Consider the following 26,030-nt stretch of genomic DNA (forward strand, 5'->3'; position numbering starts at 1 on the left):
TTATTTAATATGTGAAAGCATAAATTTATTTATGTTAAATTATTTAAAAACTTCAATATCGATGTTGAATTTTCAAAATAATTTAAAAAAATATAAATTTTAATTAAAAAATATCATAATGACTGTAAAGTAGTGCCAAAAAACTTGAGTTTATTTACAAAAAAATCAAAGCTGCTAGAAGTACTTTTGATTCCAAACAAGTATTTTGAAAGTATTTGAAATGTTAAAAATTCTAATTCTATACTGCTAAGAAAAAGTACTTTCAAGTTAATTTCTTATAATGACATTAGATTAACATTTGGCAAAAGTTATTCCAACTTTTTTTTTAAAAAAAACATTCTATCTATCTATACTATTAAAAAAATAACCTTTCATCATACTATTTTTTGAATATTTAAATTCACCTTTTAATAATTTATTTGTTTTAATTAGTAAAAAAGTAATTTTAATATTTTTTATAATTTTATTTTTTCTCTTCATCTCACACAAAAATTCTCTTTCTATATCCTTATTGGAACAATGTGCCACAACAATTAATTTATTAAATATGTAGGTGTTAAATTAAATATTTTAAATATATTGATAAAATTAAATCCATTTGGAAATATAAATATCAATCAAGGAAACACTCCTCATTTTCTTTCTTCTTTTTTTCTGTAATATTCTTCCCAGTAATTATTTATTTATTTAAAATAGTCTAATTTATTTTCTATATATTATTCACTTATTTTATTTTTAACCAATTTTTGATTATTATTTTTAAAATTTGTGTCCTTTCTATTAGAGTGGAATAATGGGCCCAGGAACAACAATTGGGCCTGTAGTGGAGGCAGGCCCAATTCTCAGTCCAAGATACAGTACCGCCAGAAAACGTCTTTTCTTTTTCTATTTTGATAGTTAAACGGCTATTTTTTTAATTTTCGGTAATTAAACGGCTATATATTATATTCATATATATATAGTTCAAAAAGGCAACAGATCGGCCAATAGAGAATTGAAAGGCGGGAACGTTACCAAAACCCTTTTTTCTTCTTCTCCCCCCCCACCCCCCAACGCTCACACACACAAGCAAAGAGAAGAGAGCGAGAGAGGGAATGGAGAGAATACACGTCTCCGTGAGAGCGAGGCCTCTCTCCACCGAGGATGCCAAGGCCAGTCCATGGCGTATTTCTGGAAATTCTATTTTCATACCCAACCAACCCTCCAAATTTGAATTCGGTAAAGTCTCACGGTCTTTTTTTTTTAATAATTTTGTCGCTTTTGATTTGTCGTGTGGTTTGGTTTTCTTGATTTTTTTAAATTTTTTTCGGTTTTTGGAGGATATGGTTCTTGATTTTATTGATGTTCTTTTTTTCAATTTTGATTTGTGGTGGTTATGGTTGTTGATTTCTTGATGCTCGTTTTTCAATGGTGATGTGTAGATCAGATTTTTGGGGAGGACTGTAAAACTCAAGATGTATACAGGGCTCGGACCAGAGATATTGTGGCTGCTGCAGTTCGTGGTTTCAATGGTATGTTTTTCAGGAAAGCTAATTAATTGCTTATTTACAGTGCTACTGAAAGTTAATTGATTAGATAGAAACATAGGAAGAATTTCTATGATGTGTGCGGTAAAGTAGAAACCTGAATGCCATCCAAGGAATCATATGTGTGGAGATCTTCTTTTTTTTAATTCTTGAATAATTTTCAAAATTGATGCATGAATTAGTTAACGAAACTTATGTGTCAGTCCCATCATTTTCCAGTTTTTATATTTATGTTCAGTGATTAATTGAAAAAAATAATCATAATGCCACATTGAAAAATGAAAACAATATTAAATATGTCTCACTGTTTAACAACTAGTAAGGTTGCAAGCAACCCAATTCAGATAATTCAATAGGGCAAGTAATATTTCGTCTAAGATAAAGGCTGCAAGCAAATCCAACTCAGATAACACAATTGTGCAATTGATTTTTCAATGTGAATACGAATATGTGCATGCTTTCTATTCTTGAACTTGTTCTACAGTCTAGAGATATCATCCAAAAAAATTTAGAAATCTGGGGTATTCTGCTGTCTTACTGGTTGGTTCTGTAAGGCACTGTTTTTGCATATGGACAAACAAGTAGTGGAAAAACGCACACAATGCGTGGATCAAAGTCTGAGCTTGGAGTCATCCCCCTTGCTGTCCATGATCTTTTTAACATTATACAACAGGTACTCATTCCCACGGTGGCCTCTCTTGGTTTCTTTATTGCTTATGAATATCTTTTACCAGTAGGATAGCCAAATAGAAGTTTGTTTATGTCAAAAGCCGTTGCACATGGTTATTCTGTTACCTTAACAAATTCACTTGGTACCCACTTAGCTTGTAGGACTTGGGTTGGAAACAATCAGATTCCTTGCCGAGTTGATTGCATGCCACCAAGGTACTACTAGGAAATTTCAACACATTAAGGCTAAAAGATAATTGTAATCATGCTGGTCCAGCTGGTCAAATTGAGTTAAGGTCTCCTGGTAGTCATTCTCTATTTGGTCTTAGATTGAGCAAACATATATGGCTTGTTCTTTGAGACTTGGCTTCCGCATTTGTAGGTGATACAGTCTAATATTACTTTCTTTCTCTAAGGAAATGGATCGTGAGTTTCTTTTACGCATGTCATATATGGAGATTTACAATGAGGAGATAAATGACCTGTTAGCCCCTGAGCATAGAAAACTGCAGATTCATGAAAGTATCGAGGTAATGATTTTACTTTTCTTTTGCTCATCCGACTACTGTTACTAATAAGACAGTATATAGTATATCTAACGACTGTGAAAAATGAAGCGAGGAATCTTTGTAGCTGGGTTAAGAGAAGAAATTGTGGCCTCTGCTGATCAAGTACTTGAACTTATGGAGTTTGGAGAATGTAAGATGATATTTGATATATTAAATTTGCTAACAAGTTTTTATTGTTTTTTATGATAAAAATTTTGCTTGATGTCTAACTTCCATATAGTTTGTGTAATGACCAAGTTTTTATTGTTTTTTATGATAAAAACTCACATTTACTTTTGCCATGGGCCAAGTCCTTTCCCCCCATTCTTTCGTATCTTGAATATGGGAGACAAGTCGAAAAGGAAACATGACACTCTCACCCTAATTTTGTTATTTTGATGTGGCAACTATTTGACATATTTTATTCTAATTTCAATTTACAGCTCATCGTCATATTGGGGAGACGAATATGAATGTTTATAGTAGTAGGTCGCACACAATATTCCGCATGGTATGCATACTATTTATCTTTTACTGTCATTTTGAGAAGTTATTGATTCGGCTAATCAAGAATTTGTTTAAGACAGATTATTGAGAGCAGGGAGAAAACTGATGATGCAGAAACGGAATTCTCATGTGATGCAGTTCGTGTTTCTGTCTTGGTATTAATCCTCTTTCTGTTTATTTATTCATAAAAACAAACTTGTAGTCTTGCACTGATATTAAGGTCAGTGTGCAGTGGCAGACTTATTCAATTTTCCCCTTTTGAAAGCCTTCATTTGAAGAAGCGGCATCCGTTCTAAGTTAAAGGCATTTATACGAAATTTTCCCTACTTTTCCATTCTGAAATCTATCACTTGTGTGGTGGAAATCGTTGTAACTTAAGGTATTTATATGAAATTGGTCCTAGAGAACTTGTCTGGTACAGAGAATGCCAAGTCCAGGCAAAGGTCGTTTTGGACATGATCCTAAGTTTTAAAATCATTGAACATGTATTATTCTCGTAATAGGTATCTATAGTATACATTCTGCATCATTTTTTGGGAGGATGGTATGGAAGATAATGTTGTTTTTTATTCCTCATATTCCTCATGAGTCATGGGTAAGGCAGGAGAATTTAGTGGGACTGTCAATATCATGGACCTTGCAAATATCAAGTGGAATTGTCTGTCCCTTGTATAAGCTATGAGTTATATGCTAGCAGAACTAGGCCACATAAGGCGTTCTTATTTGATGCCTTCCTCATACACACAAAAAATAAAGGTCTAACTCTTCTTTCATCTCTTGCACCATTGTCGGGGCCATTTGGTTTAGATTATTAGTGCTCTTTCAGTTTGTTTTATGTGAAATTTGGCGTTTTGACAGTTCTAAAGGACATTATATTCTAAATTCATAAAAATGTTTGTGCGATGATCGCTATAACAATGTTTGACAGTTCTAAAGGACAGTAATCTTCTTTCATTGTGGGTTTGCATTTATCTTTATTAGACATGTTATGTGGTTGGACAGATTTATCTATTCCCTTCCCTTTTTGTTTGTTTTTCTTATTCTGCTTGCATCCTTTTTCTGTTGTCTTGCCATTTGTTTTTGTTCTATTGATCTTTAACTATTATTTTTCTTTTAACTGGAAGAAGGAATTCTCTGCAATTTTTTGTCCATTTTCCTGTCTATTTTCCTTATATGGTCTTTTTTGGTTCTTGATTGAACCTTTTCAGAATTTGGTGGATCTTGCCGGTTCAGAACGCGCTGCAAAGACTGGTGCAGAAGGCGTTAGGTTGAAGGAGGGCTCCCACATCAATAAAAGCCTAATGACCTTAGGAACTGTCATAAAGAAACTGAGTGAAGGTGCTGAGAGCCAAGGGTAGGTATGAATTGCTACTGAAGTCAGATATTGAGATTCTATACTGTGATGTTTTTTACCCAAAATATTGCAGAGGTCATGTCCCCTATCGAGACAGCAAACTTACACGAATTCTGCAACCTGCATTGGGTGGAAATGCTAATACTGCTATCATATGCAATATTACACTTGCACAGGTGAATATTTGGAGTCTAATAGACCTCGAACTCATTTCAAACTTAATCTTGGTATTAGAAAGAACGGATGATTTGATGATATTGAACGTTTTACTCATGTTATTCTGTTAAAGAGATTGCATATATCTGATTTCACAACTAGACTCTAGCTTGAAAGTTGGCCCTTCTTTTAAATGAACTTATCAAATTTGCTTTACGGCTCTCATTTCAGCTGTAGAAACAAAGTGGCATAACTTCATTACCTCAGATTTGTTGGTTCTAGAACTCTGCTCTTCTCCAGCAAAACTCATACTTACAATGGTAGCCATTTTGTTTTAGACATTTCTCTAATCGTTTTCATCGAGACCCATACTTACAGATGAGCTATGCTTTTCTTGAGCTTATATGTATTGTTTTGGTCCTCCTGATCTGATTTTCAACTTGATATACGACATCAGGATTTGAAATAGGCTAGTCTATCCCTTGTTCCAAATTAAGGCTTATCTTGCTGTAATTTTGCCTGGGGCAGTTTTCTTCTTTGCTCCTGGTGCTACTCTTTGCAGTGTTAATTACTTGTCCTTTTGCTATAGCATTACTACTACAGATTAGTCCTTTTTCAAGCCATTATGTGGTTTTTGTTTAATTGCAGATCCATGCTGATGAGACTAAAAGTAGTCTTCAGTTTGCTAGTAGGGCACTGCGTGTGACAAACTGTGCCCATGTAAATGAGGTAGTACACTTGATTGCCTTTTCCTTGATAGTTGTAACGAGCCATTCTTCGCCATATGGCCCCATATCAAATCTGCATGTATCTCGAACTATTTTACAAGTACTGATTCCTGCATGCTTGCATGAACAAAATAGGTCAATAGGAAAGTTGTTCTTTTCCATCAATAACTCTCTCTCTCTCTCTTGACACGGTCTAATTGTGATGCAGATATTGACTGATGCTGCATTGCTAAAACGTCAGAAGAAAGAAATTGAGGAACTTCGCGCCAAATTGCAGGTTGGTACTTAGCATGGTTGTTATATGGAATCATGCTTATTGAAGTTATTGCATTAGTGTGTCATGCTGACATGCTTATTCCTGTTTGTTTTCAAGGGTTTACACTCGGAACATCTTGAAGAGGAAATCCTGAATCTGCGGAATACATTGCTAAAGGTTTGATGGTATTTCTTAATTTCACTTTAAGTTACATATATGTGCTCTAAAATCTGTTATCCATCCAGAGTGAATTGGAGAGAGAGAGAATGGCTTTAGAGCTGGAGGAAGAAAAGAAAGCACAGGCTGAAAGGGAGAAGAGATTGCAAGAGCAAGCCAAGAAAATTGAAAATTTGAGCTCTATGGTATTTTGTGCAAATAGAGAAGAGACGAGTGTTGTCTACAAAAAGGTCTGTCTGTTATCTTTTGCTGTGCTCTTTGTAACTTGTATGTTGCTTGCAAACATGAGTGAAGTGATAGTGCGTGATATTTGATCTTTTGGCAATATAGTATAGCTGCTAATAATGTAACTTCTATTCTCCCCTTGGAAAGGTGGACAAAGATGACAAGCTAAATTTAGAGGATAAGGCTGGAATTAGATAGTGATTGTCTTTTTAGTATCTGTTTTGTATTATTTTCATAATTGAAAGCAATCTATAATGGATGCTCGCTTATCCTAAGTCAAATCATGGATCCAACTGGCATGAGACTTGTGGCACGGTGTAGAGCAAGTTATGGAATATTGTGCCTCCTGCAAGAAATGAAAACCAGTAGAGGATGCTGGTTGAAGTTCTTTGATTTAAGATCTTAGAATTATCCAGCTAGGGCCGAACAACATTTTTAACTTTCCAAAAACCTGTTTCAGTAATGCTGAATGCTAAAGTAGTATTTCTTTTTTGCCATTCAACTGTTTGAAACCTGGAGATGTGATTTCGATGCTCCATGTACTTTGCAGCACACATATGCCATGGCCCACTATTATTTTTGGGATCTACATGCAGCACTCATATACTATAGCCACTATTAGTTCTGGGATATACTGTTTTCCAATCCTTGTCGGAACATGCCACAGAGTGTGTCAGTGTAGTTAATAGCGCGCTATGGCGCGCGCCATGGCGCATGGCGCGAGAGGCGCAGCCCTCGCGCCATACGGCGTCCATGGCGACGCCCTTCTATATGGCGTCGCTGTAGCGCGCGCCTGGGCGCCATTTCGGCATTGCCCCAGGCGCGCGCCATCTGAAGGGGCCTGGGCAGCGGGCTGCTGGCTAGGCTGCAGCTCGCCCAGGCCCATGAAATTAAAAAAGAAAAGGTAAACCCTAATTAAAAAAAGGAATTTGACTCTTCAGTTCTTTCTTGACTCTTCAGTTCTCACATGACTCTTCAGTTCTCACATGACTCTTCAGTTCTCAACACCTCTTCTTCTTACTTCTTCTCTAGTTCTCTTCTTCTCTTCCATATAACTTATAAGCATCTTGTCCTGCTGCTGCAGTTCACACTTCACATGACTTTTTTCTAAATTAATTACAGTGTTTTATTGTATGTTTATGTTGATGTTGATATTTATAGTAGATTTTTGCCAAAAATCATGAAACTCAAAACTGCATGCAGCATACTTAAAGATGATGAAGTAACTATTGTTTAGATAAATACAATATAAATATTATATATATATATATCGCATTTAATACTAATTATATAAATATATAGATTATTTGTTATATTTGCGCCAACCTTCGAAAAGGCGCGCGCCGCGCCGTGCGCCATGCGACATGGCTCCAGGAGCCCTTGGCGCCATTGTGCGCCGTGCGCCATTAACTACTATGGAGTGTGTACAATCTTCAGTTTCTTCTCAAAAATTGTAGATTACAACTAGTGAACTCCTCTTCTAGTTCTATCAGGATTGAGATACCTTCATACTTGTTTGTTTTTCCTACTTATTTGGTGAAAGAAGACCAAAACCGTAAAAAAATAGTCCAGTTTCATGGTTTCCCATTTATGTTATCAATGTTCATGTGCACTTTTGCGTCCAGTCCTATATAATTTACCTCTACTTTGGTTATATTTCTCACTATTTGTGGTTCTCTTATACGTGTACTCTATGGTAGGCAAAAAGGCGAGATACCTGGTGCCCTGGAAATCTTTTGAGGAAGAAACTGAAGGAGGTATAGTTCTACTTCTGATAGTACGAAAGTCAAGTTCTCCCATTTTTTTTTAAACTACCTGCTGAGTCATAGAATTGAAACAATTATCCTTTTCTCTAACTGGAAAGATTGTCTGTTCTTGTGACTTGTATGTTGAAACCATGAAGAAGAAGATTGGGTTCTGTGTAATTGTTGCATTCGGACGTGTATAAATTTTGTGACAAACCTCTCTGCTTACATTTGCGACATGCTAATTTAGGCACTCATACACATGGTGTAGTACAGACATAAGTTTTATCCTAAATGAAATAATTGTGATTGCTAGCAATGGCATACTCTCGTAGACAATTCGTATAATCTCTTTAAGTTCACCAACTAGTTGCGTTGAGCTCTTGACATCTCTATATATTAAGTTATGCACTACATTTGTGTTTCTAACACTCAAATTACCACATTTTAATGTTCATGAGTATTCATTGACATTCTGCATTGGTGCTCTAGTTATCGTCTGTGGTAAAAGAGACCCCTTCTGAAGTGAAATCAACAAGAGCAGATTGCACAATTGGTCCACTTCTTCCATTCGAAGAGTTAGTTAAAGAAGCGAGTGCTGCTGAGTTGTGCAAACAAGAGCAAGATTGTAAAAGGAGTGCTTCAGAAGACTGTACACTTCCTGATCCAAATGCACTGCTGCATGTTACCAGTAGGAGAAAAGTTCCAGCCAGAACAAGAAGTTTACCTATGGTTCATATCAAGTTATATACTTTTTCTTTACCTTTCAATTTGCTTCTGGGATTAATTGCTCTTGTTTCAGGAGAGCAATGACTTGACTGAAATGCAAGCAGAATATGAAAATTTGCTTTCAGAGTTTGAAACTTATGTTAGTTTTCCTACTTCTTCAAATGAATGCTTGCATTGGAATTTTCCTATAACTAACTTTTCCTCTTTACAGAGGACAATGAGTGACATTCAAATTGATTACTTAACAAGGAAGCTTGCTGAGGCTGATCTTGTTGTGGATGAGAAATGCAGAGAATGCACTGCAAGAAATCCCAATCCTCTGTCACATCCAGATGGAAATAGAAGTTTGAAGGACTCGGATGCTATTCTTGTGATCAAGCAACTTCAGGAGAAGGTTTTCAGCTCTCGTTTATTGCTTTATTGCTCAATATTCCCCAATTTTCTTTTACTCCTCTTCACTTGGTACTCATTTCTATGGAATGGATATTATGAATAAATGAAATCAGGAAAAGGCTCCGGTTGTTATGGCTTGTAAATTAAGATTTTATAGCTGCTACGAGGAGTTGTTTGGTACCTGATGGAGGAGACTGGAGTTATAGAGGTCCTCATAGAGAAACTTCCACAACTAGTGATCTTGAGCTAGGTGAATTAGGTATTATTCCTCTAGTTGGTTAACACGATGTTAGGTAGCACAATGCACCTGCCAAGCAAAACTCATGTTAAGCAAGAGGTGACTGGCCGTTTTTTGAACCATGACACTATTGGATTATTTTGCATAATAGAAGGTTTTCTAATTTTAAAGTAGTAATAGATTATAGGTTTGCACCAATCTTCTCTAAAAAGTATTCTTTTATGTACATTTGAATTTTCTAATTTGGTCACATGAAGAATTAAGTGAGATAAATAGTAAATTGAAAGACAACCAGCTTATATGAACCAACTTGCTGGAGTACTGAAGGTTACAAAAAGTTAATATCAGTTTTCTAGGGTTCCAGAAGTTAAGTTTTCAGGTGACCCTGGGGTGACCACCCCCTGTAATGATGCAAAAAATATAGCTCGTTCTGTTGCGAAGATGAGATGTCGAATCAATTTTAGGAGTTGAAATTTGCAGTAAGAAAAAACATCAGGAGCTTTTGGTCCTTTTAGTTGCCTAAGCAATACTGCGGGCTTCTCTGCTTGACTCGGGCTCTGTTGTGCTGCCAAATATTGCATTCAGCTCTTCGTTATAATTGTATAATTAAAATCAGGTTGCATTTCCTGCTTTTCTTGTATGATTCTGATTGCCACGGTGGGAAGTCTGACTGACAAGCATTGCCTGTGTTTTTCTTTGATTATACGGTGCTGATTTTCAGCATAGTCTTCAAGTGATTGCTAATGTCCTTTCTAATCATCCTTTGGATCTTTTCATTGTGTAAATCTATCAAAATTGCTATGCAGATTGCAATCTTGGAGATGGAGAAGTCCTCAAGCCAGCAAAATTTAGATTGTGTGTTTGACTTGGCAACTGAGCGGACCAAGTCTGCACAGGAGAAATATGAAAAGGTTCATGCTCACTTGTGATGCTTAAAGTTTCCATGTCATCATAACGTGTAATGTCAAATATAGGATGGAATTTTCTTTCGGATATCTAAAATTTGCATCTTACTTTTGAAAAGATAATGTCAAAAACTTAGATAAATGAAGAGAGAAAGAGAATATGATGATTTACAATGTTTGGTCATACCTACGTCCACGAGAAAAATACGCAAAGGTGGTAAATCATGTTGTTCTCTCTTAGTTTGAGGATATAACCTTCATCTATTTACATATTGGTGAATTGCATATGTTAATAACAGGAAATGGAAGGAAATTTCTCCAAAATTAAATCATATAAGATATCGTAAGAATCACTTAGATTTCAGGGACAATTACACTCCTCTCCTATGAGGTTCGGTGAAATTACATATAGCATCTTTGAGGTTTGCTTCAACAAATAAGTTCCCCCATTAGTCAAAATTCACTGAATTTGCTGATAACAAAAAAAACTGAATCAAAATTAATATGTACCCTCGATTTATTTATTACTGATTTACTGTGCGTCAAATAATTTTTTTTCAGGAAAATATATCTTCTCATAAGCACTAACGCATGAAAACGTATGAGGGTAATTTGGTCATAAAATGATTTATTTGACCTACATTATAAGTCATTAATAAGTCAATCAGGGTAAATATAGATTTTCTTCCAATTTTTTTGTAATTTCCAAACCACAGGGGTTTTATGAATTGTTTGGAAATCAATTCATTATTCTCAATACTCCCCCGCAAGGTGACCTGAGGTCAAGTAGAAGAAACTTACGCCAGCAACGTAGTTTAGAAAAAGTGACCAATTTAGTTTAGGTGATAGTAGTGGATAGCCTATCACAAGGAGGAAAGCCGGTCTCATTATGAGACCGACACATTGTTTAGGTGTAGAACACCATTAGTAGTGGTTTGCTGGAGCAAGTGTTCTAGTAACAGCAACATGAGGTTAATATGCCTGTTTGGAAGAGGAGCACGTCGGCGGTGGCCAGTGGCTGCAGCGGCAAGGCGACAGTGCTTCAGGGCGATGACAAATGGCGGAAGATGAGCCTGAAGCCTTGCTGCACACTGCCTTACCTTGTGCTACCGCGAGTGGCATTATAGGGTCGTTTTCCGCCATACTGCCGCGGTGCTGTAACCCTACTAAGCATCATCGCCTTGCCGCTGCCAACATGCTCTTCTTCCGCCATAGTGGTCTTCATGAGGCATAACCTCGTCTCGGTGCTAATCAGCTTGGGCATATAGGCAACACTTGCTTCATCGAGCCACTGCTGATGGTGTCTACACCTAAATTGTTTGTTGGTCTCATTCTCTCTTGATCCCTTCACTACTTATGGTGTTCTACACCTAAATTGTTTGTTGGTCTCATTCTCTTTTGACCCCTTCACTACTTATGGTGTTCTACACGTAAACTAAACCGTTTGTTGGTCTCTGTTTCTGATCGACCTTGCTCTTGATGGGTTAAGTGCCCTTCTGCTCGTGTTTTGAACCTAAAATTGATTGTGTGACTTGATGTCTCTATTTACACTACTTTGGATGTGTGTACATGGCATGATGTCGCATTGAGCTCAGGTCACCTCCCCATCTGTGATCCAGAATCTGAAGAAAAGTTTTGACTTCTATTGTGCATGTTGAACATATGTTAGATCTCCATGTCCAACATTATGTAGTTAACCTATCCTCAAACTAAGAGAATAACATGATTTAGCCCTTCGGGCATTTGTCACGCGGACGTAGGTTCCACGTCTTGTGTTTCTCTCTTCACTTATACACATAACAAAGAAAGCAATCTTTGCATGCATATTGGGCCACACATCAACCATATTATAGCTTGATATTGCCAAATTAACTGGAACTTAAAATTGTTTTAGTATTCCTCCTTTTGCTTAAGTTCTATTGTGCATGTTGAACATATGTTAGATCTCCATGTCCAACATTATGTAGTTAACCTATCCTCAAACTAAGAGAATAACATGATTTAGCCCTTTGGGCATTTGTCACGCGGACGTAGGATCCACGTCTTGTGTTTCTCTCTTCACTTATACACATAACAAAGAAAGCAATCTTTGCATGCATATTGGGCCACGCATCAACCATATTATAGCTTGATATTGCCAAATTAACTGGAACTTAAAATTGTTTTAGTATTCCTCCTTTTGCTTAAGTTCATCATCTATCTTTTTATGCACTATTCCGACATATCCTTTTCATTTCATTCTCCATAATCAGTTTTTGAGGCGCACATTTTAATAGTTTGGAGACCATTGTGGAAGTACGAGAATTATTGCTATATTAGTGGTTTATTTTCTTCAATACTAAGAAAACATATAAAAGATAAGAGAACTACAAAGGGATCAGTGGATAGTAGAAATACTTGACACTAGGATGATAGAAGACAAATTATCAACATGCCACCTGGCAGTGCATATGACTTGGAATTCTTGGGAGATGAATAGAAGCTTGAGGAATTAGAAAGTTCTTTGCATGTGAGAGTTGCTTGTTTTTGTGCTTTCTTTTAATCAGTTGCAAAATCTATTGCTTTAAGTTATGACCTTTATTGGTTAATGCAGATGTATGAGGAACTTATGCTTGCACAAGAAGAAGCAACTCTTGCTCGTGACACCCTTGCTTCTGTACAGTCTAGTGTGGTAACTGGCTAGTTTTGGCTTATGCATCTAAAGAATTTCACGGTTACATTTTTTATGCTCTTTTACTTAATTGTTCATTAACTTCTTTCAGGAAGAATCTGATTGGATGACCAGCCTATTAACTGAAGCCCAGGAAATAAAGCTGGAATTTGATAACTCAAGACATCTTATAGGGTCTCTCTCTTCGGTTGTGGACGAGCTTGTCCATTTCTCTTCGACATTGCCAAACCTGATTCTTGTCAGTAGGCATCTTTAGAAAGTGTTTTTTGGATCTTTAACCTAGATATGATAAGCCGAAATCTTTCCTTTTTTTGTATTACACTTTCATTCATATTGGAAACTATTTTCATGTTTCACCTTGTTTAAAGTTAATCTGGCTGCAAACATACTATAGCACTTGTCATATCATCAATCCACATTTTTTTCATTGCAAGTGCAGGACCTTAGGCCTTCTGCTGCCCAGAGTATGGTTCAAATAGAATCGATATTTAGGAGCCATGAGATGATACACTCTTGCTTGAGAAGCAAAGTTCGTGAGCTTGAGGAGGATAAGGTATAATATTTTGCATGTAAATACTTCGTAATTTACTGATTCCATTATTGAAATTTCTTTGTATTTCTTGTTGAAATACAGCTTGTTCTTTGCAATCAAGCTTCAGAGCTTCATTGTAGGATAGAAGAATTAAATTTAAAAGTTCAAAATTCTACAAATGCATTCATGGTAAGTTACTTCACTTTGTTTCACGTTTGTCATGTTTTCAACATCTCCAATTCTGAGCCAACCAGCTTTTTTTCTAGGAACTCGAGGGTAGACATGAAGCCGAAAAATCTGAATATCTATGTCAACTTCAAATGCTCCAAAGGGAAAATTCATCCTTATCATCGTGTTCCTTGGCAAAGGAAAAGGAAAGTATCAGAAAGGATTTGGAGAAAACAAAATTAAAGTTAAAAGATATGGAGTTCAAGCTAAAGAATGCTATTCAGGAGAGAACAAAACTTGAGGTCTTACACCCTTAATTTTGCTCTTTTTTCCCTATAGGCGCTTTTATTCAGACATTACACTTGTATATGCATTTTACATGATGCCAGGGTGAGAAGTCATGTGCAGAAAGAGAACTTAAAAGACTGCAAAGCCAGAAGGCTATGCTTGAACGTGATATGAGCAAACGTGAATCTATTATTGGCAGAAGGCGTGATTCAACAATTGATAGGAGCTCAAATGTGTTTGATCAGAAACAGACAAAGGGCTCTACTGCTTTGGCTGAACTGGAGGTGATTATCAGTAATTAGGAATCAAATAATGCATAATGTGCAGGACTTCTCATGCAACAAAAGAAATTGCACTTAACAAATCAAATGCAAACTTGTACCTCCCTTCTACAACCCCTGAAAAGAAGAAAGAAGAATCAAGAAGTTTCAGGATGGTACAGATCATACGAACAAAACATAATTACTGCAGGTTCCTGTTTGTGATTGTGATATCAGGTCATTTGGGAAATTTCTTAAATGTTTGTAATAATTGAAAACGATCAGGTATGAATTTACTTGTTGAAAATGGAGACTTGTTACGCCCTATTAAAGATATGACATTAGTACAATCAAGGATGAACTACTGTCATAAATGAAAGAGATCAGGTCTATATTGGTGGTCTAAAATGGGCACTTGGATTGTAGTGTTATAGTTGGTTTTCAAAAGAGGTGAGCACCAACTCATGCGTAGTTTTCTGTGAATGGCAGAAGTCATATTCAGTTCACAACATTTCCTTTCCTTTTTGCTTTTGCTATTCTGCCTTAACTTTTTGCCTCTCTGGGAGATGTGAAGTTCTTCATGCATTGTATCTTCTCTGAGTAGATATCACCTACTACATCTGTCCTCTTATTCAGGAGGAGTACAAGAAGCTGGAAGTAGTTGCTTTTGAGATGGAGACTGTAATTGGGGCATTAGAAGACCAATTGGCAATAGCAAATGGGGAAAAGGATGCAGCCACTTCTAGAGCTGAGAGTTTGGCTTCTGATTTGCAGGTGTTGTCCAATGAGTTGCACTTGTCAAACTCAGAGTTGACACTGAAGGAAGAAGTTGTCAATCTTGTATGCTTTTCTTAGTTTCTTTACACTCGTATTCCAGAAGTTGTTAGTTATGTATCATACCTAGGTCTTGAAACCAAGTTCTATTACTATTTACTTGACGATATTTCAGAGAACAAGCTTGGAAGAATACAGGTCCCATGTGCAGGAAATGGAAAGTTCTCTCAAAACTTTGACAGAAGAAAAGGAGGACTTGTCAATGGTATTGAAGTAGAATTGATACTTATTCGCAGTGGAACTCTAGCAGTTTTCTTCATTCTTCGATGCTCTCATTCTTTTTGCAGCAACTCACTGAAGCCCTTCTGACAATGGAGGAGGAGAAAGCAATATGGTCATCCAAGGAGAAAGCTTCTGTGGAATTCATTGGAGAAAAGGACAAACTATACGCTGCTGAAATTGCTTCATTGTCTGAAAAATTGTCACAGGTAAATTTCTTAACCTTAATATATATTACATATCCCTCCACAATTACTTTTCTTTCCTTTTAAGGTTTTGAATGCGCATGAGCCTTTTTTCTACGGACATGTGCATACTAGGGCTGAGGTTGCCAATCAAGCCGAGCCAATTGGCCTGCTTAGGCTCATGCTCTGCTTGATTATACGAGCTTTTCTCCTCAATATTTGAACTTGCTTGACAATTTTTGCCCAAAGCTCGAGGTTGGTTAGGAAATCAATATGAGCTCCAAGCCAAACTATTTTTTTCTTTTTTCATTTTTTAATACATAGTTCAAATTAACAAAAAATAAAAAACCTAAGAATCTCAAGATACTTTAAAATAATCATCATACTATAAGGTGCATGCCATGGCGAGGCCTCATCGCCATTTTTATACAATGGCGCATACCTTGCAAATGGCGATGCCATGGTGCGCCATTGTTAGGCGTGCCATTTGCAAGCCCCAACCCTTTCAGGCTGAAGCTTGCGAACTGCCCAGCATAAAGAAATAGCTATTTGTTACACCTTTGCTCAGCCTAGCCTTTAATTTAGCTTTTTTTTTTAAGGAAAAGAAAAATTATAGAAATTTACACAAAAAATAGACTAAAGAGTGAAGACGTTAGGGTTTTGCTGTTTTACACCTTTCCTAACACAAAGAGAGAAGATATTCTACTACCGGTGATGGATATTTTATGTTACTTTTCAATTTTATAATGACTATGTAGGATTTGTTTAATGGTTTTATTTATTTTGGACACTTTGTGCCCGTTTGGTTGTGTTTTCATTTTCATTTTCAGTTTCCAACAATTGAATTTGTGTAAAAATATTTTATTGGTTTTTGTGCGAAAACTGAGAATATGTTTGGATTAGTTGTTTCCAAATATAAGTATATAGGTGTGAGAATGTTGAATATATGTATATGTATTTTTGATATGATAGAATTTAGTTATGAGGGTTGACCAAATTGAGCAACCCACCTTCCCTTAATGAATGAGCTTAGCTAACCCTCCAAGCTATGATGAGGAAGGAGTTGAATATGTGAAATTATAAAATAATGAAAGTGAATCTTGCCATTTCCTTTTCCTTTTTCAGTACAATTTTTTTTGTTTGCATATATACATATTAACGTACACCTACTGCTATGCATAAATTTAATTTAATTATAATTAAATTATATCTTACAAAAATTATAAGTTATGTGACAGTTAGTTAGATTTTTTTTCTTTTTTTAGTCAGATGAAAAGCATAATTAGCTTTTCAACTTATATCGCATAATCACCAAAATAAGAATTAAGATATATATATATATGTACTGTAAAATTAAATTTTGATTAATTAATTATTAAGTGTTGTTGACTTTTTTTAAATTATTGTACGTGACATAAATTATTTTTAATTTATTAAAATTTAATTATACTACTAATCTGTATAACAAATTTTCATATAATATTATTGTACAATATATATAAATCATAAAACTAACAGTATGTTATTACTTTTCATAAAAATTATATATTAGTAGTTGTAATTTATTAGGACAAATGGTGGTTGGGAGTTAATGGTTGTTTTCTTCATTAGTTAATGGTTTCCCTTCCACTATCGCTTGACATCTTCCTCCATCAAAAATCAAATGTCAATTGAAGGTTGCTTGTGGAAGGAATTAATACATTTTCAAGAATTTTGCAGCAACTTGAGTATAGTTTTTAATGATGTATAGTGTGTCATTACTAGCATATCCCTATCTCTTTGTGTAATTTTCATGCAACCATGCAAATTACTCTCTATAAATACATGTCCATGCACCAAGAACCCTCACTTGCCCCTTCTTTCGTGAACATTTTAGCTCAAGAATTTGCAAAGTTCTCTTCACTCTTTAATCACTAAAAACTACCATGGCTTCTATAGGATATGCATTCCAATATGTTGTTTTTTATAATGAAAAATGGACAAGGGAGATGGAGGACTTGTTTGTCCAATCTCTCACCTACCTAAAACGCCTAGGTATCTTTCGGCCAAACAACCACTCCATGTAAGCGATTCATTTGGCCATATTCAACGTTAATAAGGCGTTCCACACGCGACTAACGTACGCATGGGGTTATACAAGAGTTGACAAACTTCGCGAGCGTTTTTATCTGTTCCAATCGGTGAGAAATCACCCCGGCGTGAATTGGAACCACGAAGAAAGGAGATTGACCGCGGAGGCAAATTTTCGTATAAAGTTGGGGATGACACAACATGCGATGACAAGATCCCGCTGACGATCTAAGCTGTATTGCTGCATAGGTACATTCAGAATAGAGAATTTGTTCTTTAGCACACCAAATGCCCGCTCAATGACATTACGCAATTGTGAGTGATACTGGTTAAATAATTCTTTCGGTCCACGAGCTTAACGGTTGTTACCATAGTAGTCAGTGGTGCACGGCGCACAATGGCGCCAAGGGATGCTGGAGCCATGGCGCACGGCGCGGCGCGCGCCTTTTCAAAGGATGGGGCAAATATAAGAAATAATCTATATATTTATATAATTAGTATTATTTTGATTAGATTAATGTATAAGGAGTTAAATAAGACATATAAAACAACAAATTAAACATAAAAAAACTTCATATAATTAAATCATTCAAAAAAAAAAAACACTAACAGAACAATTGAAGCACTCAAAGATTAATAAAATCACATTAATTTCAAAGATTCAATCGGCATAATTAGAGTTTGTACTGCTGTACACGCTAAAAATTAACTTAGGAAATTAGGGTTTATTAAGTTATTTTTTTTAGGGTTTATATTTAGGAAATTCCTTTTATATTTAGGAAATTAGGGTTTATTAACTTATTATTATTATTTTTTTAATTCATGGGCCTGGGCAGCCCAGCCAAAACCCAGGCCGCCCAGGCCCTTTTCTTTCATCGCGCACGTGGCGCGCGCCTGGGCAGCGCCGAAAAGACGCCCAGGCATGCGCTATGGCGGCGCCATGGGCGCCGTATGGCGCGAGGGTTGCGCCTTTTGTGCCGTGCGCCATTCCGCGCCATTGACTACTATGGTTGTTACATCTAAACAAGTTGATGTGATAACGATCTTGACTGTACGACGTCAAAAATCCAGGCAAATTGGGATAAGCGGAATCCACTAAGTAATATTTACCTGAAATAACAAGAGATGTAATCATGAATGAAGACTGTAAAATTACCGGTGTGAAATTTTGGATAATGTAAATTTAATCCCGTTTGGTGGCCAAGGAAAATTCTGATAATTGTTGAGGCAGTCCATGAACACACGGGCATTGTTTGCTCTACCCTCCCATCCAGCCATGACATACGTAAATATCAAGTCAAAATTGCAAACAGCCATAACATTTTGTGAGATATCACCGTGTTGTGAACGGTATGCATGGACACCGGAACACTTGCTGGTATAAGTGTGTCATCAATTGCGCCAACGCAATCCTAATAATAAATAAATTTGAAATGTTATGAGAAGAAAAATTAGCGGCTTTGGGGTTTAATAAATACAGTATACATTACCTTTAAAATATGGAAAGAAGTGTCTATTGGTATGGATTTTGGGATGAATATGATTGAAATTTGCAGGACAAATTAGTTCCGGTGCAAGAAGATTCAGAGCCCGTGAAACCCGTTTCATGTTCCAGCACTTATTGGAGATCATCTCGGGCACATGAAACGGGTTTCGTGGGCTCTGAATCTTCTTGCACCGGGACTAATTTGTCCTACAAATTTTAATCGTATTCATCCCAGAATCCATAACAATAGACACTTCTTTCCATATTTTAAGGTAATGAATATTGCATTCATTAAACCTCGAAGCCGCTAATTTTCCTTCTCATAACATTTCAAATTTATTTAATATTAGGATTGCGTCGGCGCAATTGATGGCATACTTATACCAGCAAGTGTTTCGGTGTCCATGCATACCGTTTACGACACGGTGATATCTCACAAAATGTTATGGCTGTTGCAATTTTGACTTGATGTTTACGTATGTCATGGCTGGATGGGAGGGTAGCGCAAACGATGCCTGTGTGTTCATAGACTGCCTCAACAATGATCAGAATTTTTCTTCGCCATCAAACGATATTAAATTTACATTATCCAAAAATTTACACCGCTAATCCCTATTTTCCTGGATTTTTGGCGCCGTACCGTCAAGATCGTTATCATATCAATTCGTTTTGGGGTAACAACCGGCAAGCTCGTGGACCGAAATAATTATTTAAACAGCGTCACTCACAATTGCGTAATGTCATTGAGCTGGCATTTCGTGTGCTAAAGAACAGATTCCCTATTCTGAAAGTACATATGGCGCGATACAACTTAAATTGTCAGCGAGATTGTGTCATCCACAACTTTATACAAAAATTTGCTTCCGCGGTCAATCTCATATCGTCGTGGTTCCAATTCACGCCGGGGTGATTTCCCACTCATTGGGACAGATAAAAACGCTCGTGAAGTTTGTCGACCCTTATTGACGTCGAATATGGCCGAATGAATCGCTTGCATGGAGTCGTTGTTTGGCCGAAAGATACCCAGGCGTTTTAGGTAGGTGAGAGATTGGACGAACAAGCCCTCCATCTCCCTTGTCCATTTTTCACTATAGAAAACAACGGAGTTTTTAGTGGTTATAGAGTGAAGAGAACTTTGCAAATTCTTGAGCTAAAATGTTCACGGAAGAAGGGGCAAGTGAGAGTGCATGGACATGTATTTATAGAGGTGACTTGCATGGAAATTACACAAAGTGATAGGGATATGCTGGTAATGACACACTAATCATTTCCAAGTGATGAATATACAACTTATATTATTTTAGATATTTTTTCATATCTCTTCAAATAATAAAAGATATTGAGAAAATGCAAAACCTGATTAAGTATTGAAGGATCAATAATTTGTGAGAGAATTGACATGAAAGTGTGAATTTAAGAGAGAGAAAAAAAGAAAAGCAGCTACTTCTAGCCTCTAGGTAGTTTTACTAAAAGAAGACACCATTCAATATAGTGCTCTTCGATTATATAACTGTGTAGATTTTTATATATTTCAAATATTTTGCTCAATGCATCTATGATCTTGTATAATTCCGAGCAATTCAACCAAGGCCTACCCCTCCTCATGCTCGACTTTAATTTATGATGAGGGACTTAATTGTTCTAATATTATGAAGATTTTTTTTCTAAAATATGGTTGGTTTGAAAAGTTTACACAATTAGTGTAAGTTGTTATCATGTCAACAACACTATTTCGAGTCGGTATATAAGATTGTCAAGGTTGCACACAACAATTGATGTGAACAAAATTAATCTTTTATATTATACAAATCAAATTTAATTAACGTTCTTTTACATAGGTGATTATATTATTAAAATTTTGTACCATTTGACGATAATTTCGTAACCAATATTGATTGCTAAATGCTTTGAAGGAAAATATAAGATTATGTTAAATGCCTTTGAAGGAAACTATCTAATTTAGAAAGTTTAATTAGAATTATTAAAATTATATATATATATATATTGTTATTAAATTTTGGTTTAAATAATTTTCTCAATAAAGTTAATTTTAAAAAAATCATGCAATAATTTTAATTCCTAAAAAAATTAATCATTTGTAGAGAAAAAAAAATTGGAACTTAGCTTTTAGAAATTAATAAATAATATTAATAGAATTAAGGTAAAAAAATAGAGCAATGTGTCTTAATTTATATTAAAACAAATGTTGTGACGCATTTGAATTTAAAAAAAATTAAGTATAATCACCTAACTACTCTAAAAGAACAAATGTAGACATCTAACAACTCTACGTTGTAACTTAAAAAAACTGAAGTTTTCAAATTGTTGGAAATGGAATAGGAAAACTACGGTGTGTATTGCTGAAGATGCTCAATTCTAATATAGAGATGGTAAAGAGGACTAAGCTTATAATGCCACTGAAGGGGGGATATTGAGGCATATGGGGCAAGATCAACTAGTGTATCAGCACGTCTAAGTAATAGAGACTAGCACAGTCATGCCCACTACTAAGTATCCTCTTCGTCATTAGATTTTGGAAGATGCAATACGAAGGAAATAAAGTGAGATAGCAATTATGAGATTTGGAACATTATCGAGGTTAAGATGCAATGTGTGGTCCAAACCTAGAGACTGCAAAGTATGAAACATTTGTAGAACAAATAGGTATAGAGATTTTATTACTAGTGATATGGGTTGTGGCACCAAAATCTATCATCCAAGACTTACCATGAAGGCAATAAAAGCAATTTGAGTTGGCGGAACAATAGGGATAGTAGAGATAGTTGCAGAGTTTTGTAAAAAATTTCATAATTCTACGGCGTAATGTAGCTAAATAAGGTTTTCGTGTAGTTTCATGACAAATGGTCATACCAACAACACTATTAAGAACGGACAGCATGATAAATATATGGACAAAAGAAGTAGCAAAAGATCGGAGAATTTCATGTCATGGCTAACGGGAGACAAACATATAGCACAAAACCTACAGACCCAATTAATTAGCAGGTAAAGTTAAAAGTCCATTCTTGTTCATAGAATTGCTAGATAGAGGATGGAGACCAGGCGGCATGCGGTGCACGAGAAGAGGGTGCTGCCACTCAGTGGCGGAATTAGCCAGATAGGCATTCTTAGCAGCAGCATGCCAGCAAGGATAGGGAAAGAGGGGTGCAGCTGCGAACTAGGCAGAAGAGGAGCACCTTGCTTGGAGGGTATGCTTGCGGCGGTAGGTGGTTGACATGGTGGCGGGTCGGTCGATTGTCTTGGCTGACTAATGAGGGTTTCCTCCTGTATTCGTCTCTCTCTCTTTAAGAACTAAATATATATATTTTTTATTTTATATATTTTCCTTTCAACCAAGTGGATGGCACAAAACTTAAGATCCGACCTGCCGAGAAATTCTTGGATTTAGAAACCGGCGAGTTAGACAGGGCTTAAGATTTTCAAAATATTTTTTTACTTATAAAAATAATACAATAATAACTTTATGAAAATGACACACTAATAATATTATTGAAATGTTAATTTCTATTATACATTTATATGTGCATGTTTTAGGCTTTAACATATTGAATTTTTTTAGAATGTGTTACTTATATATAAATTAAAACGTCTATAAACTATTAATATCATTATTTGATTTATAAAAAAATTAAGTTTATGTATTGTATGTAAGTATAAATAACACATACACAGTTCTTTGTCATATATGCATAAATATATTTTATATAAGTATTATAAGTAATTTATATAAGACTTCAAAGCCGCCCAAAATGGTTAGGGTTCGGGTTGGATCTCTAGACCCATTGCCCTCCCTAAACATGCTTGATATCATGCCAAAATATTAGATTTGTGAAGAGGGAACATAAGACGGGGATTTATGTGGTTCGGCCATATACCCTATGTCCACGATACATCTCTCTTAATTTGATGTTATGATGTTCATCTTTTATACAAATAAATTACTCATGACAATAATGGAAGATGAAGGAAATCACTCCCAAACCAAATCATATAAATATCACAAGAATTACTTAGATATGTGATTTTACAATTATTTTTAAGAATCAATTCGTGATTCTCAATACTCCCCTTCATGTTGAACATGGAGGTCTTAATTGGAATGTTCAACTTGCACAATAGAAATCAAATGTTTCTTCAGTTGTTGGATCAACAACAAAAGATATGTCCCTGTTATGGACTAAAATATTCAGTTATGAAATAGATATTAATATATTAATTGTTTGCTTGGCATTTTTTCATTTTTCCTGATTTCTGGCTGAGCTTAAGTCTTCTAATAACTGGAACATGTATCCAAGTAAAAGGGCTTCTGGATTCGTTCTCTCTGGTATGGATTCTTTTTAACTTGGTTAGATTTCCTACCAAAACCCAGCTGACCTTTGCAGCTTCAACTTTGTAAATATTTTCTTGAGAAATCATTGCGAAAATTGGCAAGTTTCTTTGAACTGCTTGGTTTACTTTCCAATTTATAAGAAAGATTATCTTCCTCATTGATGATGTGACAATATTAGGCAAGAAACGAACTGGAGATTTATAGAAGAGATTGCATAGTTTCTGAGGAGTTGCCAAGAAGGTCGGAGGAAAATGGTGCCTTGGAGAAGCAGTGCAGGTTTGTCTCGCATTTTGGGTTTTTCTGGAACGTACAAGTGAAGGACATTTTTTCTTGTATGAAGTATTGAATATGATAATAACCTTTTACTTTCCCGAAACGATTTCTGGGGTTCTTCGTTGTCTTGTCAAAAGGCATTTTCATGACATGTAAATTATCCTAACCCTTCTGATAATGCTCAGATGCTTCAAGGAGAAGCCGTCAGAAGTCAACCTCAGCAGAAATGAAGAAAGAGCTTCAGATGACCAGAGCAAAAGATCTCCAGAGGTAAGTCTTATGTTCTTGGTTGTTACCCTTTATACCATGCACTTTAACTTGACTTGCTTATTGATGGATGCTAAAAACAACGTTGTCAGATTTTGAATCTACGACCAGACTCTAAGTGCCAAAATACATGTGAAGAAATCGAAATTTTACAGTTGGAATTGGGTGTTCTCCGAAAAGAAAGGGCATATTTGTTGGCCCAAGTTCAAGAATTGGAACCAGTCCAGCTTTCTTCAACAGATGACTCTCAGGTCAGTCCAGCTTTGAACAAAAAAGAAATTCCAAAGTGCAGTGTTCACTTGCACAGTGATCATAGCACTTCGTTAGTTTTCAGCTTTTGTTCCCTTTACTGGGGAAGTGCAGTACATATATTTGTAGTGATAGATAATGGCGCAGGCAAACCTTGTGACTGGTTTACTTCTCCTGCATCATGTTAATAACCACAGGATGACATGATTCTGTTTTTCACAGATATTGAAGTTGAAACATGAACTAGAGCAGCAGAGTGATAGACTTTCTAGTATGGAAGACAAGATGCGCAATGTAAGTGATCTTACTCCTGAAAACATAGCTTTAGGTTTCACATGCATCCAAAATGGAAATAATCGTGCACTTTTTCTTAATTTTGTTGGGGTCTTACATATCTAACTTGCTCATCTATATACATTCCTCTGTATATTAGAGTACCCATATGAACAAATTATGGTAAAATTGGTATTCAAAATTAGGTTTTACCTTGGACCAACAATTGAAGTGGATACCAATTAGTAAAAGAGTAATCAATTTTGGGCAAATAAGAAACTAATGCCCAAAGTGTAACACCTAAAATGTGCAATTTGAAGCTAAAAAGGTGTGAAGTCACCATTCTACATTGGAAGTTGGAGAACTTGCATGCTATTGTATTTAGCTCAAGAAACACACTCGTGGTTAAGTCCTTCAGAGTGCGTATACCATATTCGGTTTGACCTGGGCCCACATATATAGCACCACTGTTGCATCTCGGAAGATAATTGCCAATGCTGTTAGCACCTTTGTTGGTCAATAGTCTTGACCTTTGTCCCAATTGCCAAACTCGTCTCACCTTTCTAAATACACAACTACTGTATTATTTTACAAACACAAATAAAATGTAAGAGCAGCGGTATGATGGCTTAATATGCCCCAACCAGATTTAAGTATTTGTGGCCCTTTATCATGTGGTTTGATACTGAGATTTTAGCATGTCATTAGCCAAGCATAAGAAAAGGTGTGGTTTTCTGCTGATTTTGAACAGGACCAAGTTAGTAACAGCAAGGACAAGGCTAAGCTCAGAATGAGACTCCGAGGCGCCCAATCAAAACTGGATACTTTTCGCGTTAGGTACCATGAGTCGGTGGATGAGTTAGAGTACATGAACCGAAAATTTGAGGAGGCTTCATCGAAGCTGAAAAAGCAATTAGCTTCATATGGTACTGAAGTCCTTAATCTCAAGAAACAGCTTGCAGCTGTTAAAGGACAATGAAAAATCACCTTAATTGTCCAGTATAAGCTTACTCTTTCATCTTTTGCCTTTCTTATGAAGAATTATACTCTGTATATCTTGTGTACTTGAGATTATTAGTAATGTAATGCAAACAATTATTTGCTAGATTTCTTTTGTATTTCAATCCCTTCAATTGCTAAAAATAATTCGGTTAAAAAAAATCTACTTGACTTGCAATATGTTAGTAGTTTGTCAATTTTTTTGTTCTAATGTGAGCTAAATCGATATATTTTGATTAATTGGGGTTTATTTGATGAACAAATAAAAATTAAAAATAATTTTCTAAACTACAAGGGATTATCTCTTATGTATGATTATATTAAATTTCGAAATGGAGAGATTCAAATGAGTTAAAATATGTATTGTTATAAGCCATTATAACGTAATACTCATTGACCATTGATGCAATATTAATCATTGTAGTGGCATCACAACATTTACAAGAAGTTAGATCAGAGAGAAACAAAAAAATAATTGAGAAAAAGAAAAGGACATAGGTTGTCTCGCAAGAAGCGCCTTTCTTTAGCGTTTTTGGCTAGACGTTGTTGTGCCTCAATTTAAATGAGTTGGACACTCTTAATTTACTTCTTCTATGTAATGCACCCGGTGATGGTGTGGATTTAGGAAAACTTGGCGGTTCATGGATAACTTTTTTCTCGAACTTATTTTGTCATCAAAAATTTATTTTTGTAAGTTGTTGGACTCGAAGTGAGACTTTTGTTAAATCGTCCCTCACCATCGAACATAG

At 35.8% G+C, this 26,030-nt stretch overlaps 1 protein-coding gene across 6 annotated transcripts; it reads left to right on the top strand.

The window, feature by feature from the left end:
- Positions 1–655: 655 nt before the first annotated feature.
- On the top strand, positions 656–25,387 carry LOC105159896 (P-loop containing nucleoside triphosphate hydrolases superfamily protein). 6 transcript variants are annotated; one of them, XM_011077109.3, is made up of 32 exons: positions 658–1,218; positions 1,422–1,511; positions 2,081–2,199; positions 2,612–2,725; positions 2,813–2,894; positions 3,187–3,254; positions 3,331–3,405; positions 4,459–4,604; positions 4,678–4,780; positions 5,409–5,489; positions 5,697–5,765; positions 5,862–5,921; positions 5,990–6,151; positions 7,847–7,903; positions 8,384–8,623; positions 8,694–8,759; positions 8,832–9,014; positions 10,058–10,162; positions 12,750–12,827; positions 12,919–13,065; positions 13,267–13,380; positions 13,462–13,548; positions 13,626–13,829; positions 13,917–14,099; positions 14,712–14,915; positions 15,025–15,114; positions 15,197–15,337; positions 23,399–23,496; positions 23,679–23,763; positions 23,853–24,011; positions 24,232–24,303; positions 25,034–25,387. In XM_011077109.3, exons 1-32 carry the CDS (start codon positions 1,095–1,097, stop codon positions 25,259–25,261), a joined length of 3,834 nt encoding a protein of 1,277 aa, XP_011075411.1. In that variant the 5' UTR covers positions 658–1,094; the 3' UTR covers positions 25,262–25,387. The 6 variants fall into 6 exon arrangements, with proteins under 6 accessions (XP_088735765.1, XP_011075411.1, XP_011075412.1 ...); XM_011077110.3 differs by having other exon boundaries at positions 1,427–1,511; XM_088879639.1 differs by lacking the exon at positions 8,694–8,759 and having other exon boundaries at positions 656–1,218; positions 8,384–8,634; positions 8,912–9,014.
- The last annotated feature ends 643 nt before the right edge of the window (positions 25,388–26,030 follow it).

The sequence above is a fragment of the Sesamum indicum genome, linkage group LG4 (assembly GCF_026168435.1).
Source record: "Sesamum indicum cultivar Baizhima isolate 11 linkage group LG4, ASM2616843v1, whole genome shotgun sequence".
Lineage (NCBI taxonomy): Eukaryota > Viridiplantae > Streptophyta > Magnoliopsida > Lamiales > Pedaliaceae > Sesamum > Sesamum indicum.

Excerpts from the sequence above, each read along its gene's own strand:
- LOC105159896 (XM_011077109.3), top strand. The coding sequence starts at position 1,095 with ATGGAGAGAATACACGTCTCCGTGAGAGCGAGGCCTCTCTCCACCGAG. Across the intron at positions 5,922-5,989 it reads TGCGGAATACATTGCTAAAG|AGTGAATTGGAGAGAGAGAG; the intron begins GTTTGATGGTAT and ends TTATCCATCCAG. Across the intron at positions 15,115-15,196 it reads AAAAGGAGGACTTGTCAATG|CAACTCACTGAAGCCCTTCT; the intron begins GTATTGAAGTAG and ends TTCTTTTTGCAG.